General features: G+C 41.8%; 1 protein-coding gene and 20 non-coding genes across 21 annotated transcripts; 14 read left to right on the top strand and 7 right to left on the bottom strand.

Annotated features, from left to right (window-relative positions):
• The first annotated feature begins 85 nt into the window (after positions 1–85).
• On the top strand, positions 86–167 carry Trnal-aag (transfer RNA leucine (anticodon AAG)). The gene has a single exon. It is a non-coding gene; the product is annotated as a tRNA-Leu (tRNA).
• A 149-nt stretch (positions 168–316) lies between these two features.
• Trnal-uag (transfer RNA leucine (anticodon UAG)) lies at positions 317–398 on the top strand. Its single transcript has one exon. It is a non-coding gene; the product is annotated as a tRNA-Leu (tRNA).
• An 895-nt stretch (positions 399–1,293) lies between these two features.
• On the top strand, positions 1,294–1,375 carry Trnal-aag (transfer RNA leucine (anticodon AAG)). The gene has a single exon. It is a non-coding gene; the product is annotated as a tRNA-Leu (tRNA).
• An 890-nt stretch (positions 1,376–2,265) lies between these two features.
• Trnal-uag (transfer RNA leucine (anticodon UAG)) lies at positions 2,266–2,347 on the top strand. The gene has a single exon. It is a non-coding gene; the product is annotated as a tRNA-Leu (tRNA).
• Positions 2,348–2,751: 404 nt separating this feature from the next.
• Trnal-aag (transfer RNA leucine (anticodon AAG)) lies at positions 2,752–2,833 on the top strand. The gene has a single exon. It is a non-coding gene; the product is annotated as a tRNA-Leu (tRNA).
• Positions 2,834–2,914: 81 nt separating this feature from the next.
• Trnai-uau (transfer RNA isoleucine (anticodon UAU)) lies at positions 2,915–2,987 on the bottom strand. Its single transcript has one exon. It is a non-coding gene; the product is annotated as a tRNA-Ile (tRNA).
• A 1,221-nt stretch (positions 2,988–4,208) lies between these two features.
• Positions 4,209–4,290, top strand: Trnal-aag (transfer RNA leucine (anticodon AAG)). The gene has a single exon. It is a non-coding gene; the product is annotated as a tRNA-Leu (tRNA).
• Positions 4,291–4,697: 407 nt separating this feature from the next.
• On the top strand, positions 4,698–4,779 carry Trnal-uag (transfer RNA leucine (anticodon UAG)). Its single transcript has one exon. It is a non-coding gene; the product is annotated as a tRNA-Leu (tRNA).
• Positions 4,780–4,861: 82 nt separating this feature from the next.
• On the bottom strand, positions 4,862–4,934 carry Trnam-cau (transfer RNA methionine (anticodon CAU)). Its single transcript has one exon. It is a non-coding gene; the product is annotated as a tRNA-Met (tRNA).
• A 412-nt stretch (positions 4,935–5,346) lies between these two features.
• On the bottom strand, positions 5,347–5,419 carry Trnam-cau (transfer RNA methionine (anticodon CAU)). Its single transcript has one exon. It is a non-coding gene; the product is annotated as a tRNA-Met (tRNA).
• Positions 5,420–5,667: 248 nt separating this feature from the next.
• On the top strand, positions 5,668–5,749 carry Trnal-aag (transfer RNA leucine (anticodon AAG)). Its single transcript has one exon. It is a non-coding gene; the product is annotated as a tRNA-Leu (tRNA).
• Positions 5,750–6,317: 568 nt separating this feature from the next.
• Trnam-cau (transfer RNA methionine (anticodon CAU)) lies at positions 6,318–6,390 on the bottom strand. Its single transcript has one exon. It is a non-coding gene; the product is annotated as a tRNA-Met (tRNA).
• A 412-nt stretch (positions 6,391–6,802) lies between these two features.
• Positions 6,803–6,875, bottom strand: Trnam-cau (transfer RNA methionine (anticodon CAU)). Its single transcript has one exon. It is a non-coding gene; the product is annotated as a tRNA-Met (tRNA).
• A 249-nt stretch (positions 6,876–7,124) lies between these two features.
• Positions 7,125–7,205, top strand: Trnal-aag (transfer RNA leucine (anticodon AAG)). The gene has a single exon. It is a non-coding gene; the product is annotated as a tRNA-Leu (tRNA).
• Positions 7,206–8,581: 1,376 nt separating this feature from the next.
• Trnal-uag (transfer RNA leucine (anticodon UAG)) lies at positions 8,582–8,663 on the top strand. Its single transcript has one exon. It is a non-coding gene; the product is annotated as a tRNA-Leu (tRNA).
• Positions 8,664–9,553: 890 nt separating this feature from the next.
• Trnal-uag (transfer RNA leucine (anticodon UAG)) lies at positions 9,554–9,635 on the top strand. The gene has a single exon. It is a non-coding gene; the product is annotated as a tRNA-Leu (tRNA).
• An 890-nt stretch (positions 9,636–10,525) lies between these two features.
• On the top strand, positions 10,526–10,607 carry Trnal-uag (transfer RNA leucine (anticodon UAG)). The gene has a single exon. It is a non-coding gene; the product is annotated as a tRNA-Leu (tRNA).
• Positions 10,608–11,234: 627 nt separating this feature from the next.
• LOC145223915 (uncharacterized) lies at positions 11,235–12,489 on the bottom strand. The gene has a single exon (XM_080090325.1). The coding sequence runs from the start codon at positions 12,467–12,469 to the stop codon at positions 11,690–11,692; it is 780 nt and encodes a 259-aa protein (XP_079946451.1). The 5' UTR covers positions 12,470–12,489; the 3' UTR covers positions 11,235–11,689.
• A 4,474-nt stretch (positions 12,490–16,963) lies between these two features.
• Positions 16,964–17,045, top strand: Trnal-aag (transfer RNA leucine (anticodon AAG)). Its single transcript has one exon. It is a non-coding gene; the product is annotated as a tRNA-Leu (tRNA).
• A 393-nt stretch (positions 17,046–17,438) lies between these two features.
• On the top strand, positions 17,439–17,520 carry Trnal-uag (transfer RNA leucine (anticodon UAG)). Its single transcript has one exon. It is a non-coding gene; the product is annotated as a tRNA-Leu (tRNA).
• An 82-nt stretch (positions 17,521–17,602) lies between these two features.
• On the bottom strand, positions 17,603–17,675 carry Trnam-cau (transfer RNA methionine (anticodon CAU)). The gene has a single exon. It is a non-coding gene; the product is annotated as a tRNA-Met (tRNA).
• Positions 17,676–17,864: the final 189 nt, after the last annotated feature.

Raw genomic sequence — 17,864 nt, forward strand, 5'->3', positions numbered from 1 at the left:
TTGGTTGCAAACCCTCTACTACATCGTTATTTGCCATCTCTGTTGCATCAGATCACATTAACTTAACAAACCATCATTCACATGTGGTAGCGTGGCCGAGTGGTCTAAGGCGCTGGTTTAAGGCACCAGTCATTTCGATGGCGTGGGTTCGAATCCCACCGCTGCCATTTCTTTGCACCTGTCAAAACTCCATGTGTTTATTTCTTCTTCGGGGTTAATTTTGTCTAAACTTTGGTTGCAAACCCTCTACCACATCGTTATTTGCCATCTCTGTTGCATCAGATCACATTAACTTAGCAAAACACTGTTCTCATTTGGTAGCGTGGCCGGGTGGTCTAAGGCGCTGGTTTTAGGCACCAGTCATTTCGATGGCGTGGGTTCGAATCCCACCGCTGCCATTTCTTTGCACCTGTCAAAAACTCCATGTATAATTTTTTCTCTGTCTCATGCAGACGGAAAATAAAATATTGTACCAAAAGTTTGCCCCGAGTGAGGATCGAACTCACGACCTTCAGATTATGAGACTCACGCGCTGCCTACTGCGCCATCGAGGCTTGATGTACTCATGCAAATTTGCATCCTTGTAACTAAAATATATGTATTTCGACAAATAATGTGCGAATGCAGACAATGCCAATTTGTTTGGATACAAACTTGAGTTGATCAACAACATGTGGTATGTGTTTATTTCTTAATCGGGGTCAAATTTGTTTAAACGTTGGTTGCAAACCCTCTACCACATCGTTATTTGCCATCTATGTTTGCATCAGATCACATTAACAAAGCAAAACACTCTTCTCATGTGGTAGCGTGGCCGAGTGGTCTAAGGCGCTGGTTTTAGGCACCAGTCATTTCGATGGCGTGGGTTGGAATCCCACCGCTGACATTTCTTTGCACCTGTCAAATACTCCATGTGTAATTTTTTCTCTGTGTCATGCACTTGGAAAATAAAATATTGTTCCAAAAGTTTGCCCCGAGTCAGGATCGAACTCACGACCTTGAGATTATGAGACTCACGCGCTGCCTACTGCGCCATCGAGGCTTGATTACCTCATGCAAATTTGCATCCTTGTAACTAAAATATATGTATTTCGAAAAATAATGTGGGAATGCAGACAATGCCAATTTGTTTGGATATAAATTTGAGTTGATCAACAAACTATATGGTATGTGTTTATTTCTTAATCGGGGTCAAATTTGTCTAAACTTTGGTTGCAAACCCTCTACCACATCGTTATTTGCCATCTCTGTTGCATCAGATCACATTAACTTAACAAATCATCATTCACATGTGGTAGCGTGGCCGAGTGGTCTAAGTCGCTGGTTTAAGGCTCCAGTCATTTCGATGGCGTGGGTTCGAATCCCACCGCTGCCATTTCTTTGCACCTGTCAAAACTCCATGTATAATATTTTCTCTGTCTCATGCAGACGGAAAAAAAAATATTGTACCAAAAGTTTGCCCCGATTGAGGATCGAACTCACGACCTTGAGATTATGAGACTCACGCACTGCCTACTGCGCCATCGAGGCTTGATGACCTCATGCAAATTTGCTTCCTTGTAACTAAAATATATGTATTTCGACAAATAATGTGCGAATGCAGACAATGCCAATTTGTTTGGATACAAATTTGAGTTGATCAACAAACTATATGGTATGTGTTTATTTCTTAATCGGGGTCAAATTTGTCTAAACTTTGGTTGCAAACCCTCTACCACATCGTTATTTGCCATCTCTGTTGCATCAGATCACATTAACTTAACAAACCATCATTCACATGTGGTAGCGTGGCCGAGTGGTCTAAGTCGCTGGTTTAAGGCACCATTCATTTCGATGGCGTGGGCGAATCCCACCGCTGCCATTTCTTTGCACCTGTCAAAACTACATGGATAATTTTTTCTCTGTTTCATGCAGACGGAAAATAAAATATTGTATCAAAAGTTTGCCCCGAGTGAGGATCGAACTCACGACCTTGAGATTATGAGACTCACGCGCTGCCTACTGCGCCATCGAAGCTTGATGACCTCATGCAAATTTGCATCCTTGTAACTGAAATATATGTATTTCGACAAATAATGTGCGAATGCAGACAATGCCAATTTGTTTGGATACAAACTTGAGTTGATCAACAACATATGGTATGTGTTTATTTCTTAATCGGGGTAAATTTTGTCTAAACGTTGGTTGCAAACCCTCTATTACATCGTTATTTGCCATCTCTGTTGCACCAGATCACATTAACTTAACAAACCACCATTCATATGTGGTAGCGTGGCTTAGTGGTCTAAGGCGCTGGTTTTAGGCACCAGTCATTTCGATGGCGTGGGTTCGAATCCCACCGCTGCCATTTCTTTGCACCTGTCAAAACTCCATGTGTAATTTTTTCTCTGTCTCATGCAGATGGAAAATAAAATATTGTACCAAAAGTTTGCCCCGAGTGAGGATCGAACTCACGACCTTGAGATTATGAGACTCACGCGCTGCCTACTGCGCTATCGAAGCTTGATGACCTCATGCAAATTTGCATCCTTGTAACTGAAATATATGTATTTCGACAAATAATGTGGGAATGCAGACAATGCCAATTTGTTTGGATACAAACTTGAGTTCATCAACAACATATGGTATGTGTTTATTTCTTAATCGGGGTAAATTTTGTCTAAACTTTGGTTGCAAACCCTCTACTACATCGTTATTTGCCATCTCTGTTGCATCAGATCACATTAACTTAACAAACCATCATTCACATGTGGTAGCGTGGCCGAGTGGTCTAAGTCGCTGGTTTAAGGCACCAGTCATTTCGATGGCGTGGGTTCGAATCCCACCGCTGCCATTTCTTTGCACCTGTCAAAACTCCATGTATAATTTTTTCTCTGTCTCATGCAGACGGAAAAAAAATATTGTACCAAAAGTTTGCCCCGATTGAGGATCGAACTCACGACCTTGAGATTATAAGACTCACGCACTGCCTACTGCGCCATCGAGGCTTGATGACCTCATGCAAATTTGCTTCCTTGTAACTAAAATATATGTATTTCGACAAATAATGTGGGAATGCAGACAATGCCAATTTGTTTGGATACAAATTTGAGTTGATCAACAAACTATATGGTATGTGTTTATTTCTTAATCGGGGTCAAATTTGTCTAAACTTTGGTTGCAAACCCTCTACCACATCGTTATTTGCCATCTCTGTTGCATCAGATCACATTAACTTAACAAACAATCATTCACATGTGGTAGCGTGGCCGAGTGGTCTAAGTCGCTGGTTTAAGGCACCATTCATTTCGATGGCGTGGGCGAATCCCACCGCTGCCATTTCTTTGCACCTGTCAAAACTACATGGATAATTTTTTCTCTGTTTCATGCAAACGGAAAATAAAATATTGTATCAAAAGTTTGCCGCGAGTGAGGATCGAACTCACGACCTTGAGATTATGAGACTCACGCGCTGCCTACTGCGCCATCGAGGCTTGATGACCTCATGTAAATTTGCATCCTTGTAACTAAAATATATGTATTTCGACCAATAATGTGCGAATGCAGACAATGCCAATTTGTTTGGATACAAACTTGAGTTGATCAACAACATGTGGTATGTGTTTATTTCTTAATCGGGGTCAATTTTGTCTAAACTTTGGTTGCAAACCCTCTACCACATCGTTATTTGCCATCTCTGTTGCACCAGATCACATTAACTTAACAAACCATGATTCATATGTGGTAGCGTGGCCGAGTGGTCTAACGCGCTGGTTTTAGGCACCAGTCATTTCGATGGCGTGGGTTCGAATCCCACCGCTGCCATTTCTTTGCACCTGTCAAAACTCCATGTGTAATTTTTTCTCTGTCTCATGCAGATGGAAAATAAAATATTGTACCAAAAGTTTGCCCTGAGTGAGGATCGAACTCACGACCTTGAGATTATGAGACTCACGCGCTGCCTACTGCGCCATCGAAGCTTGATGACCTCATGCAAATTTGCATCCTTGTAACTGAAATATATGTATTTCGAAAAATAATGTGCGAATGCAGACAATGCCAATTTGTTTGGATACAAACTTGAGTTCATCAACAACATATGGTATGTGTTTATTTCTTAATCGGGGTCAATTTTGTCTAAACTTTGGTTGCAAACCCTCTACTACATCGTTATTTGCCATCTCTGTTGCATCAGAACACATTAACTTAACAAAACACTGTTCTCATGTGGTAGCGTGGCCGAGTGGTCTAAGGCGCTGGTTTAAGGCACCAGTCATTTCGATGGCGTGGGTTCGAATCCCACCGCTGCCATTTCTTTGCACCTTTTAAAAACTCCATGTATAATTTTCTCTCTGTATCATGCACTTGGAAAATAAAATATTCTACCAAAAGTTTGCCCCGAGTGAGGATCGAACTCACGACCTTAAGATTATGAGACTCACGCGCTGCCTACTGCGCCATCGAGGCTTGATGTACTCAAGCAAATTTGCATCCTTGTAACTAAAATATATGTATTTCGAAAAATAACGTGGGAATGCAGACAATGCCAATTTATTTGGATACAAACTTGAGTTGATCAACAAACTATATGGTATGTGTTTATTTCTTAATCGGGGTCAATTTTGTCTAAACTTTGGTTGCAAACCCTCTACTACATCGTTATTTGCCATCTCTGTTGCACCAGATCACATTAACTTAACAAACCACCATTCATATGTGGTAGCGTGGCCGAGTGGTCTAAGGCGCTGGTTTTAGGCACCAGTCATTTCGATGGCGTGGGTTCGAATCCCACCGCTGCCATTTCTTTGCACCTGTCAAAACTCCATATTTAATTTTTTCTCTGTCTCATGCAGATGGAAAATAAAATATTGTTCCAAAAGTTTGCCCCGAGTGAGGATCGAACTCACGACCTTGAGATTATGAGACTCACGCGCTGCCTACTGCGCCATCGAGGCTTGATGTACTCATGCAAATTTGCATCCTTGTAACTAAAATATATGTATTACGAAAATAATGTGGGAATGCAGACAATGCCAATTTGTTTGGATACAAACTTGAGTTGATCAACAACATGTGGTATGTGTTTATTTCTTCTACGGGGTCAATTTTGTCTAAACTTTGGTTGCAAACCCTCTACCACATCGTTATTTGCCATCTCTGTTGCATCAGATCACATTACCTTAGCAAAACACTGTTCTCGTGTGGTAGCGTGGCCGAGTGGTCTAAGGCGCCGGTTTTAGGCACCAGTCAATCGATGGCTTGGGTTCGAATCCCACCGCTGCCATTTCTTTGCACCTGTCAAATACTCCATGTATAATTTTTTCTCTGTGTCTTGCACTTGAAAAATAAAATATTGTTCCAAAAGTTTGCCCCGAGTGAGGATCGAACTCACGACCTTGAGATTATGAGACTCACGCGCTGCCTACTGCGCCATCGAGGCTTGATGTACTCATGCAAATTTGCATCCTTGTAACTAAAATATATGTATTACGAAAATAATGTGGGAATGCAGACAATGCCAATTTGTTTGGATACAAACTTGAGTTGATCAACAACATGTGGTATGTGTTTATTTCTTCTACGGGGTCAATTTTGTCTAAACTTTGGTTGCAAACCCTCTACCACATCGTTATTTGCCATCTCTGTTGCATCAGATCACATTACCTTAGCAAAACACTGTTCTCATGTGGTAGCGTGGCCGAGTGGTCTAAGGCGCTGGTTTAAGGCACCAGTCATTTCGAAGGCGTGGGTTCGAATCCCACCGCTGCCATTTCTTTGCACCTGTCAAAACTCCATGTATAATTTTTTCTCTGTCTCATGCAGACGGAAAATAAAATATTGTACCAAAAGTTTGCCCCGATTGAGGATCGAACTCACGACCTTGAGATTATGAGACTCACGCGCTGCCTAATGCGCCATCGAGGCTTGATGACCTCATGTAAATTTGCATCCTTGTAACTAAAATATATGTATTTCGACAAATAATGTGGGAATGCAGACAATGCCAATTTGTTTTGATACAAACTTGAGTTGATCAACAACATGTGGTATGTGTTTCTTTCTTAATTGGGGTCAAATTTGTCTAAACTTTGGTTGCAAACCCTCTTCCACATCGTTATTTGCCATCTCTGTTGCATCAGATCACATTAACTTAGCAAAACATTGTTCTCATGTGGTAGCGTGGCCGAGTGGTCTAAGGCGCTGGTTTTAGGCACCAGTCAATCGATGGCTTGGGTTCGAATCCCACCGCTGCCATTTCTTTGCACCTGTCAAATACTCCATGTATAATTTTTTCTCTGTGTCTTGCACTTGAAAAATAAAATATTGTTCCAAAAGTTTGCCCCGAGTGAGGATCGAACTCACGACCTTGAGATTATGAGACTCACGCGCTGCCTACTGCGCCATCGAGGCTTGATGTACTCATGCAAATTTGCATCCTTGTAACTAAAATATATGTATTTCGACAAATAATGTGGGAATGCAGACAATCCCAATTTGTTTGGACACAAACTTGAGTTGATCAACAACATATGGTATGTGTTTATTTCTTAATCGGGGTCACATTTGTCCAAACCTTGCTTGCATACCCTCTACTACATCGTTATTTGCCATCTCTGTTGCATCAGATCACATTAACTTAGCAAAAAACTGTTCTCATGTGGTAGCGTGGCCGAGTGGTATAAGGCGCTGGTTTTAGGCACCAGTCATTTCGATGGAGTGTGTTCGAATCCCACCGCTGCCATTTCTTTGCACCTGTCTAAACTCCATGTATAATTTTTTCTTTGTCTCATGCAGACGGAAAATAAAATATTGTACCAAAGTTTGCCCCGAGTGAGGATCGAACTCACGACCTTGAGATTATGAGACTCACGCGCTGCCTACTGCGCCATCGAGGCTTGATGTACTCGTGCAAATTTGCATCCTTGTAACTAAAATATATGTATTTCGACAAATAATGTGCGAATGCAGACAATGCCAATTTGTTTGGATACAAACTTGAGTTGATCAACAACATGTGGTATGTGTTTATTTCTTCTACGGGGTCAATTTTGTCTAAACTTTGGTTGCAAACCCTCTACTACATCGTTATTTGCCATCTCTGTTGCATCAGATCACATTAACTTAGCAAAACATTGTTCTCATGTGGTAGCGTGGCCGAGTGGTCTAAGGCGCTGGTTTAAGGCACCAGTCAATCGATGGCGTGGGTTCGAATCCCACCGCTGCCATTTCTTTGCACCTGTCAAATACTCCATGTATAATTTTTTCTCTGTGTCATGCACTTGAAAAATAAAATATTGTTCCAAAAGTTTGCCCCGAGTGAGGATCGAATTCACGACCTTGAGATTATGAGACTCACGCGCTGCCTACTGCGCCATCGAGGCTTGATGACCTCGTGTAAATTTGCATCCTTGTAACTAAAATATATGTATTTCGACAAATAATGTGGGAATGCAGACAATCCCAATTTGTTTGGACACAAACTTGAGTTGATCAACAACATATGGTATGTGTTTATTTCTTAATCGGGGTCAAATTTGTCCAAACCTTGCTTGCATACCCTCTACTACATCGTTATTTGCCATCTCTGTTGCATCAGATCACATTAACTTAGCAAAAAACTGTTCTCATGTGGTAGCGTGGCCGAGTGGTATAAGGCGCTGGTTTTAGGCACCAGTCATTTCGATGGAGTGTGTTCGAATCCCACCGCTGCCATTTCTTTGCACCTGTCAAAACTCCATGTATAATTTTTTCTTTGTCTCATGCAGACGGAAAATAAAATATTGTACCAAAAGTTTGCCCCGAGTGAGGATCGAATTCACGACCTTGAGATCATGAGACTCACGCGCTGCCTACTGCGCCATCGAGGCTTGATGTACTCGTGCAAATTTGCATCCTTGTAACTAAAATATATGTATTTCGACAAATAATGTGCGAATGCAGACAATGCCAATTTGTTTGGATACAAACTTGAGTTGATCAACAACATGTGGTATGTGTTTATTTCTTCTACGGGGTCAATTTTGTCTAAACTTTGGTTGCAAACCCTCTACTACATCGTTATTTGCCATCTCTGTTGCATCAGATCACATTACCTTAGCAAAACACTGTTCTCATGTGGTAGCGTGGCCGAGTGTTCTAATGCGCTGGTTTAAGGCACCAGTCATTTCGATGGCGTTGGTTCGAATCCCACCGCTGCCATTTCTTTGCACCTGTCAAAACTCCATGTATAATTTTTTCTCTGTCTCATGCAGATGGAAAATAAAATATTGTACCAAAAGTTTGCCCCGAGTGAGGATCGAACTCACGACCTGAGATTATGAGACTCACGCGCTGCCTAATGCGCCATCGAGGCTTGATGACCTCATGTCAATTTGCATCCTTGTAACTAAAATATATGTATTTCGACAAATAATGTGCGAATGCAGACAATGCCAATTTGTTTGGATACAAACTTGAGTTGATCAACAACATGTGGTATGTGTTTATTTCTTAATTGGTGTCAAATTTGTCTAAACTTTGGTTGCAAACCCTCTACCACATCGTTATTTGCCATCTCTGTAGCATCAGATCACATTAACTTAGCAAAACATTGTTCTCATGTGGTAGCGTGGCCGAGTGGTCTAAGGCGCTGGTTTTAGGCACCAGTCATTTCGATGGCGTGGGTTCGAATCCCACCGCTGCCATTTCTTTGCACCTGTCAAATACTCCATGTATAATTTTTTCTCTGTGTCATGCACTTGAAAAACAAAATATTGTTCCAAAAGTTTGCCCCGAGTGAGGATCGAACTCACGACCATGAAATTATGAGACTCACGCGCTGCCTACTGCGCCATCGAGTCTTGATGTACTCATGCAAATTTGCATCCTTGTAACTAAAATATATGTATTTCGACAAATAATGTGGGAATGCAGACAATGCCAATTTGTTTGGACACAAACTTGAGTTGATCAACAACATATGGTATGTGTTTATTTCTTCTACGGGGTAAATTTTGTCTAAACTTTGGTTGCAAACCCTCTACTACATCGTTATTTGCCATCTCTGTTGCATCAGATCACATTACCTTAGCAAAACACTGTTCTCATGTGGTAGCGTGGCCGAGTGTTCTAAGGCGCTGGTTTAAGGCACCAGTCATTTCGATGGCGTTGGTTCGAATCCCACCGCTGCCATTTCTTTGCACCTGTCAAAACTCCATGTATAATTTTTTCTCTGTCTCATGCAGATGGAAAATAAAATATTGTACCAAAAGTTTGCCCCGAGTGAGGATCGAACTCACGACCTGAGATTATGAGACTCACGCGCTGCCTAATGCGCCATCGAGGCTTGATGACCTCATGTCAATTTGCATCCTTGTAACTAAAATATATGTATTTCGACAAATAATGTGCGAATGCAGACAATGCCAATTTGTTTGGATACAAACTTGAGTTGATCAACAACATGTGGTATGTGTTTATTTCTTAATTGGTGTCAAATTTGTCTAAACTTTGGTTGCAAACCCTCTACCACATCGTTATTTGCCATCTCTGTAGCATCAGATCACATTAACTTAGCAAAACATTGTTCTCATGTGGTAGCGTGGCCGAGTGGTCTAAGGCGCTGGTTTTAGGCACCAGTCATTTCGATGGCGTGGGTTCGAATCCCACCGCTGCCATTTCTTTGCACCTGTCAAATACTCCATGTATAATTTTTTCTCTGTGTCATGCACTTGAAAAACAAAATATTGTTCCAAAAGTTTGCCCCGAGTGAGGATCGAACTCACGACCATGAAATTATGAGACTCACGCGCTGCCTACTGCGCCATCGAGTCTTGATGTACTCATGCAAATTTGCATCCTTGTAACTAAAATATATGTATTTCGACAAATAATGTGGGAATGCAGACAATGCCAATTTGTTTGGACACAAACTTGAGTTGATCAACAACATATGGTATGTGTTTATTTCTTCTACGGGGTCAATTTTGTCTAAACTTTGGTTGCAAACCCTCTACTACATCGTTATTTGCCATCTCTGTTGCATCAGATCACATTACCTTAGCAAAACACTGTTCTCATGTGGTAGCGTGGCCGAGTGTTCTAAGGCGCTGGTTTAAGGCACCAGTCATTTCGATGGCGTTGGTTCGAATCCCACCGCTGCCATTTCTTTGCACCTGTCAAAACTCCATGTATAATTTTTTCTCTGTCTCATGCAGATGGAAAATAAAATATTGTACCAAAAGTTTGCCCCGAGTGAGGATCGAACTCACGACCTGAGATTATGAGACTCACGCGCTGCCTAATGCGCCATCGAGGCTTGATGACCTCATGTCAATTTGCATCCTTGTAACTAAAATATATGTATTTCGACAAATAATGTGCGAATGCAGACAATGCCAATTTGTTTGGATACAAACTTGAGTTGATCAACAACATGTGGTATGTGTTTATTTCTTAATTGGGGTCAAATTTGTCTAAACTTTGGTTGCAAACCCTCTACCACATCGTTATTTGCCATCTCTGTAGCATCAGATCACATTAACTTAGCAAAACATTGTTCTCATGTGGTAGCGTGGCCGAGTGGTCTAAGGCGCTGGTTTTAGGCACCAGTCATTTCGATGGCGTGGGTTCGAATCCCACCGCTGCCATTTCTTTGCACCTGTCAAATACTCCATGTATAATTTTTTCTCTGTGTCATGCACTTGAAAAACAAAATATTGTTCCAAAAGTTTGCCCCGAGTGAGGATCGAACTCACGACCATGAAATTATGAGACTCACGCGCTGCCTACTGCGCCATCGAGTCTTGATGTACTCATGCAAATTTGCATCCTTGTAACTAAAATATATGTATTTCGACAAATAATATGGGAATGCAGACAATGCCAATTTGTTTGGACACAAACTTGAGTTGATCAACAACATATGGTATGTGTTTATTTCTTAATCGGGGTCAAATTTGTCCAAACCTTGCTTGCATACCCTCTACTACATCGTTATTTGCCATCTCTGTTGCATCAGATCACATTAACTTAGCAAAAAACTGTTCTCATGTGGTAGCGTGGCCGAGTGGTCTAAGGCGCTGGTTTTAGGCACCAGTCATTTCGATGGAGTGTGTTCGAATCCCACCGCTGCCATTTCTTTGCACCTGTCAAAAACTCCATGTATAATTTTTTTTTTCTGTCTCATGCAGATGACATTTAGTGTTTGGTACAGGATCTATCCCGCAAGTAGTAGGCATCTTTTTGTCGACGATCACTGATTATACATCAAATTATATGTAAGAATAATTGACGAAGCAACAGTGCTTCCTAATCAAAATCAGTCAACAAAGTTGTTTAACGATATATATTTCACCCCAAAAGGGCATCTTCAGTCGTTCTGTGAAACAACGAGTGTAAAAGTAAAACAAACCAAGCAATGAACTAAAACCATATTAAACACAGCAAAGAGATACGGCAACCTGCTACAAGCCCTTGCTGACTATGCAAGATCTGCGACAGAACTGCGTCTAAGCTACACAAAATGTACACACTGCAACAAGCGATAAGGGAACAGTGCACACCCAGATAAAAAAGAAGGAAAAGCGGAGAGACGAGATAACCGTCTAGTCCACGGGCAACGAAAAAACTCTAGAGTGAACACAAACAAACAACCCAGTCCAAATGAAATACAAAATAAAATCGATAAAAACCAGTAAAAGAATAAAATGATATAAAATAACGAATGGAGTTATCGCACCCTGGGCAAAACCATTTTTTGAATATTAATAGTAGCTTGGGTAATTTTGAGCCACTTTGCTTCACAAGCGTCCAAGTCTTTAAAAGGCGGCTGCTGTAAAAACGTGACACAAAAACACTCGGCAATATCAGGATAGGTGGCGAAGAGTTCAGAGTGTTTAACTGCGTAATGGCGCAACAGCGCTGCATTATCGTTACCTTCTTTAATATCGTGTTCTTTCCATACCGATGTATGGTGGTTCCATCGGGTGCTAAACCGGTTTTTGGTTTGGCCGATGTATTTTTCTTTACATGTGCGGCAAGTGGCCGCATACACACCATAGTTTTTGCAGTCAAGCACCTGTTTTAATCTGATATCTTTGCTGCGAGTGGCAAAAATACTCTGCTCATACACCATCGCCTTATGTACGCCATGGTTTCCACACAATGCGCACTTTTTGCAAGGACCCGATTGGCCGTCGGCAACTTGTTTCATACGTCCATGTGCCAAGCCTTTGTAGTTGGTAAGAACATTCCCGATGGTTAAATCATTTTTGTAAACGATTTTAGCGAGCGGTTGTAGATTCTTTTCTTTCGTGGTTAACGTGAGAAGCCGTGGAAACGATGTAGCCCAAGCTATTCTATGTTGGTCTGTTTTTTCTTTAGGCGGCGCGAAACGCTGTACCCATTCTCTTGCTACTTGCAAACATTGCTCCGTAATTAATACAGGAAAACCGGAACGGTGGCACTTCTCACGAAGTCTTACTAGGCTTAACATGTAGTCGTCCTGCATTTGACTTAATCTTCTTAGCCTACATGCTTCACCCAACACAATCCCACGAAAGATGTAGCGAGGATGATGCGACGTCCCATGCAAAAAACAGCGGTTCTTGGATGTTTCTTTGATATGGTCTTGCGTTATAAAATGCAGTTTGTCCGAACTCGAATAGCAGTGGGCTACATCCAAAAATTCCACGCGACCAGTCACATCCCTGTTAGAAAATTCCCTAATGGTAAGTTGAAGACCAACTTTAAGGAATGGCTCGTATAGCGCTTTTTTGATGGCAGTTGTGGTACTTTGGCCAAATGAAATCCATAAGATGTCATCTATATACCGCTTAAAAATCTCCGCTTTCTTTAAAGTTGCAGTGGCTGTTTCGACAACATAGTGCAGAGCCATGTTCGCAAGCGACACTGAATGATTTTCGCCGGTGGCAATACCTTTACGCTGTTTGTATGCATTTTCCCCATACCTTATTATGGCATTATTGATAGTGAACAACACCATATCCACCAGACATTTACGGGCCATGGAAGAAAACCCGGAGTGACGTTTGAGGGCACAAGAGAGAGATTTGCGGATTAAATCCCTTGGTATGTTTGGATAGAGGCCCACAACATCAGCAGCCACGATAAAGAGTTCCAGTCCGTCTCCCCGTGACTGATCAATACGTGACTGCCAATTGATTAAACATTTAAGATAATGTTGGGTATCTGAGCAGTATTCATTGATGTTACTTCTGCAATATTCCAGACTTATAGGCTTAAGCAAATGTTCAAGTAGCGACGTGCAGCGAGAGAGGTAAGTACTGCCCACCGCTTGGAGCAGTCTTACCGGAATCTCTAAAGCTGTTACCTTTGTGAGCACATCTGTTGTAAGTTTGTGGGTTTTAAACAGCGGGTAAACATACGATGGGCTGTTATTGGCAAACTGCTTCGCAGTTGGGCCTGGAACCTTGTGATACTGGTTGCCAGACTGTTTTATCCCAACTGTGGTGAAAAGTAGATCTTTACATATGACAGACAACTTGAACAATTTGATTGCGTATTGTTCAAGAGCAGTCTTTATGGTCTTGACCATGACCTCCAGGCTGGGTACATCTGTTGCAACCAATTCATAGCCAGCCATCTCTCGTTTCATTATCGCATCGTAATCCTTAAACGAGACCAAAACAATTTTGCCATCTTTGTCAGAACGGCAAATAACCACTGATCTATTGCGGACAGCAGACTTTAAAGCTTGCAAACTTTTCCTGAGGGGCGGTGCCAAGTTGTTGTGAGATTTATATTCCGTGTTAACCCTTGAGCTGAGGACAAGCTTTAAAGTCTGCTGTCCGCAATATATCAGTGGTTATTTGCCGTTCTGACAAAGATGGCAAAATTGTTTTGGTCTCGTTTAAGGATTACGATGCGATAATGAAACGAGAGATGGCTGACTATGAATTGGTTGCAACAGATGTACCCAGCCTGGAGGTCATGGTCAAGACCATAAAGACTGCTCTTGAACAATACGCAATCAAATTGTTCAAGTTGTCTGTCATATCTAAAGATCTACTTTTCACCACAGTTGGGATAAAACAGTCTGGCAACCAGTATCACAAGGTTCCAGGCCCAACTGCGAAGCAGTTTGCCAATAACAGCTCATTGTATGTTTACCCGCTGTTTAAAACCCACAAACTTACAACAGATGTGCTCACAAAGGTAACAGCTTTAGAGATTCCGGTAAGACTGCTCCAAGCGGGTGGGCAGTACTTACCTCTCTCGCTGCACGTCGCTACTTGAACATTTGCTTAAGCCTATAAGTCTGGAATATTGCAGAAGTAACATCAATGAATACTGCTCAGATACCCAACATTATCTTAAGTGTTTAATCAATTGGCAGTCACGTATTGATCAGTCACGGGGAGACGGACTGGAACTCTTTATCGTGGCTGCTGATGTTGTGGGCCTCTATCCAAACAAACCAAGGGATTTAATCCGCAAATCTCTCTCTTGTGCCCTCAAACGTCACTCCGGGTTTTCTTCCATGGCCCGTAAATGTCTGGCGGATATGGTGTTGTTCACTATCAATAATGCCATAATAAGGTATGGGGAAAATGCATACAAACAGCGTAAAGGTATTGCCACCGGCGAAAATCATTCAGTGTCGCTTGCGAACATGGCTCTGCACTATGTTGTCGAAACAGCCACTGCAACTTTAAAGAAAGCGGAGATTTTTAAGCGGTATATAGATGACATCTTATGGATTTCATTTGGCCAAAGTACCACAACTGCATCAAAAAAGCGCTATACGAGGCATTCCTTAAAGTTGGTCTTCAACTTACCTTTAGGGAATTTTCTAACAGGGATGTGACTGGTCGCGTGGAATTTTTGGATGTAGCCCACTGCTATTCGAGTTCGGACAAACTGCATTTTATAACGCAAGACCATATCAAAGAAACATCCAAGAACCGCTGTTTTTTGCATGGGACGTCGCATCATCCTCGCTACATCTTTCGTGGGATTGTGTTGGGTGAAGCATGTAGGCTAAGAAGATTAAATCAAATGCAGGACGACTACATGTTAAGCCTAGTAAGACTTCGTGAGAAGTGCCACCGTTCCGGTTTTCCTGTATTAATTACGGAGCAATGTTTGCCAGTAGCAAGAGAATGGGTACAGCGTTTCGCGCCGCCTAAAGAAAAAACAAACCAACATAGAATAGCTTGGGCTACATCGTTTCCACGGCTTCTCACGTTAACCACGAAAGAAAAGAATCTACAACCGCTCGCTAAAATCGTTTACAAAAATGCTTTAGCCATCGGGAATGTTCTTACCAACTACAAAGGCTTGGCACATGGACGTATGAAACAAGTTGCCGACGGCCAATCGGGTCCTTGCAAAAAGTGCGCATTGTGTGGAAACCATGGCGTACATAAGGCGATGGTGTATGAGCAGAGTATTTTTGCCACTCGCAGCAAAGATATCAGATTAAAACAGGTGCTTGACTGCAAAAACTATGGTGTGTATGCGGTCACTTGCCGCATATCTAAAGAACAATACATCGGCCAAACCAAAAACCGGTTTAGCACCCGATGGAACCACCACAGATCGGTATGGAAAGAACACGATATTAAAGAGGGTAACGATAATGCAGCGCTGTTGCGCCATTACGCAGTTAAACACCCTGAACTCTTCGCCACCTATCCTGATATTGCCGAGTGTTTTTGTGTCACGTTTTTACAGCAGCCGCCTTTCAAAGACTTGGACGCTTGTGAAGCAAAGTGGCTCAAAATTACCCAAGCTACTATTAATATTCAAAAAATGGTTTTGCCCAGGGTGCGATAACTCCATTCATTATTTTACATCATTTTATTCTTTTACTGGTTTTTATCGATTTTATTTTGTATTTCATTTGGACTGGGTTGTTTGCTTGTGTTCACTCTAGAGTTTTTTCGTTGCCCGTGGACTAGACGGTTATCTCGTCTCTCCGTTTTCCTTCTTTTTTATCTGGGTGTGCACTTTTCCCTTATCGCTTGTTGCAGTGTGTACTTTTTGTGTAGCTTAGACGCAGTTCTGTCGCAGATCTTGCATAGTCAGCAAGGGCTTGTAGCAGGTTGCCGTATCTCTTTGCTGTGTTTAATATGGTTTTAGATCATTGCTTGGTTTGTTTTACTTTTACACTCGTTGTTTCACAGAACGACTGAAGATGCCCTTTTGGGGTGAAATATATATCGTTAAACAACTTTGTTGACTGATTTTGATTAGGAAGCACTGTTGCTTCGTCAATTATTCTCATGCAGATGCAAATTAAAATATTGTACCAAAAGTTAGCACCGAGTGAGGATCGAACTCACGACCTTGAGATTATGAGACTCACGCGCTGCCTACTGCGCCAACACATGGTGTAATAACATATGGTATGTGTTTATTTCTTCACCGGGTCACATTTGTCTAAACTCTCGTTTGCAAATCCTCCACCATAGCGTTATTTGCCATCTATGTTGCATCAGATCACATTAACTTAGCAAAACACTGGTGTCATGTGGTGGCGTGGCCGGGTGGTCTAAGGCGCTGGTTTTAGGCACCAGACAGTTCGATGGCGTTGGTTCGAATCCCACCGCTGCCATTTCTTTGTACCTGTCATAAACTCCATGTATAATTTTTTTTCTGATGCAAATGGAAATTAAAATATTGTACCAACAGTTTGCCCCGAGTGAGGATTGAACTCACGACCTTGCGATTATGAGACTCACGCGCTGCCTACTGCGCCATCGAGGCTTGATGTACTGATGCAAGTTTGCATCCTTGTAACTAAAATATATGTATTTCGATAAATAATGTGGGAATGCAGACAATGCCAATTTGTTTGGATACAAACTTGAGTTGATCAATAACATATGGTATGTGTTTATTTCTTCACCGGGGTCAAATTTGTCTAAACTCTGGTTTGGAAATCCTCTACTACAGCGTTATTTGCCATCTCTGTTGCATCAGATCACATTAACTTAGCAAAACACTGTTCTCATGTGGTAGCGTGGCCGAGTGGTCTAAGGCGCTGGTTTAAGGCACCAGTCATTTCGATGGCGTGGGTTCGAATCCCACCGCTGCCACTTCTTTGCACCTGTCAAAACTCCATGTATAAGTTTTACTCTGTCTCATGCAGATGGACAATAAAATGTTGTACCAAAAGTTTGCGTCGAGTGAGGATCGAACTCACGACCTTGAGATTATGAGACTCACGCGCTGCCTACTGCGCCATCGAGGCTTAATGCACGCATGCAAATTTGCATCCTTGTAACTAAAATATATGTATTTCGAAAAAGAATGAGGGAATGCAGACAATGCCAATTTGTTTGGATCCAAAATTGAGTTGATCAACAACATATGGTATGTGTTTATTTCTTAATCGGGGTCAAATTTGTCTAAACTTTGGTTGCAAACCCTCTACCACATCGTTATTTGCCATCTCTGTTGCATCAGATCACAAAACACTGTTCTCATGTGGTAGCGTGGCCGAGTGGTCTAAGGCGCTGGTTTTAGGCACCAGTCATTTCGATGGCGTGGGTTCGAATCCCACCGCTGCCATTTCTTTGCACCTGTCAAAACTCCATGTATAATTTTTTCTCTGTCTCATGCAGACGGAAAATAAAATATTGTTCCAAAAGTTTGCCCCGAGTGAGGATCGAACTCACGACCTTGAGATTATGAGACTCACGCGCTGCCTACTGCGCCATCGAGGCTTTATGTACTGATGCAAGTTTGCATCCTTGTAACTAAAATATATGTATTTTGAAAAATAATGTGGGAATGCAGACAATGCCAGTTTGTTTGGATACAAACTTGAGTTGATCAACAACATATGGTATGTGTTTATTTCTTAATCGGGGTCAAATTTGTCTAAACTTTGGTTGCAAACCCTCTACCACATC

This window comes from Phallusia mammillata, chromosome 4 (assembly GCF_965637545.1).
Source record: "Phallusia mammillata chromosome 4, kaPhaMamm4.hap1.1, whole genome shotgun sequence".
Lineage (NCBI taxonomy): Eukaryota > Metazoa > Chordata > Ascidiacea > Phlebobranchia > Ascidiidae > Phallusia > Phallusia mammillata.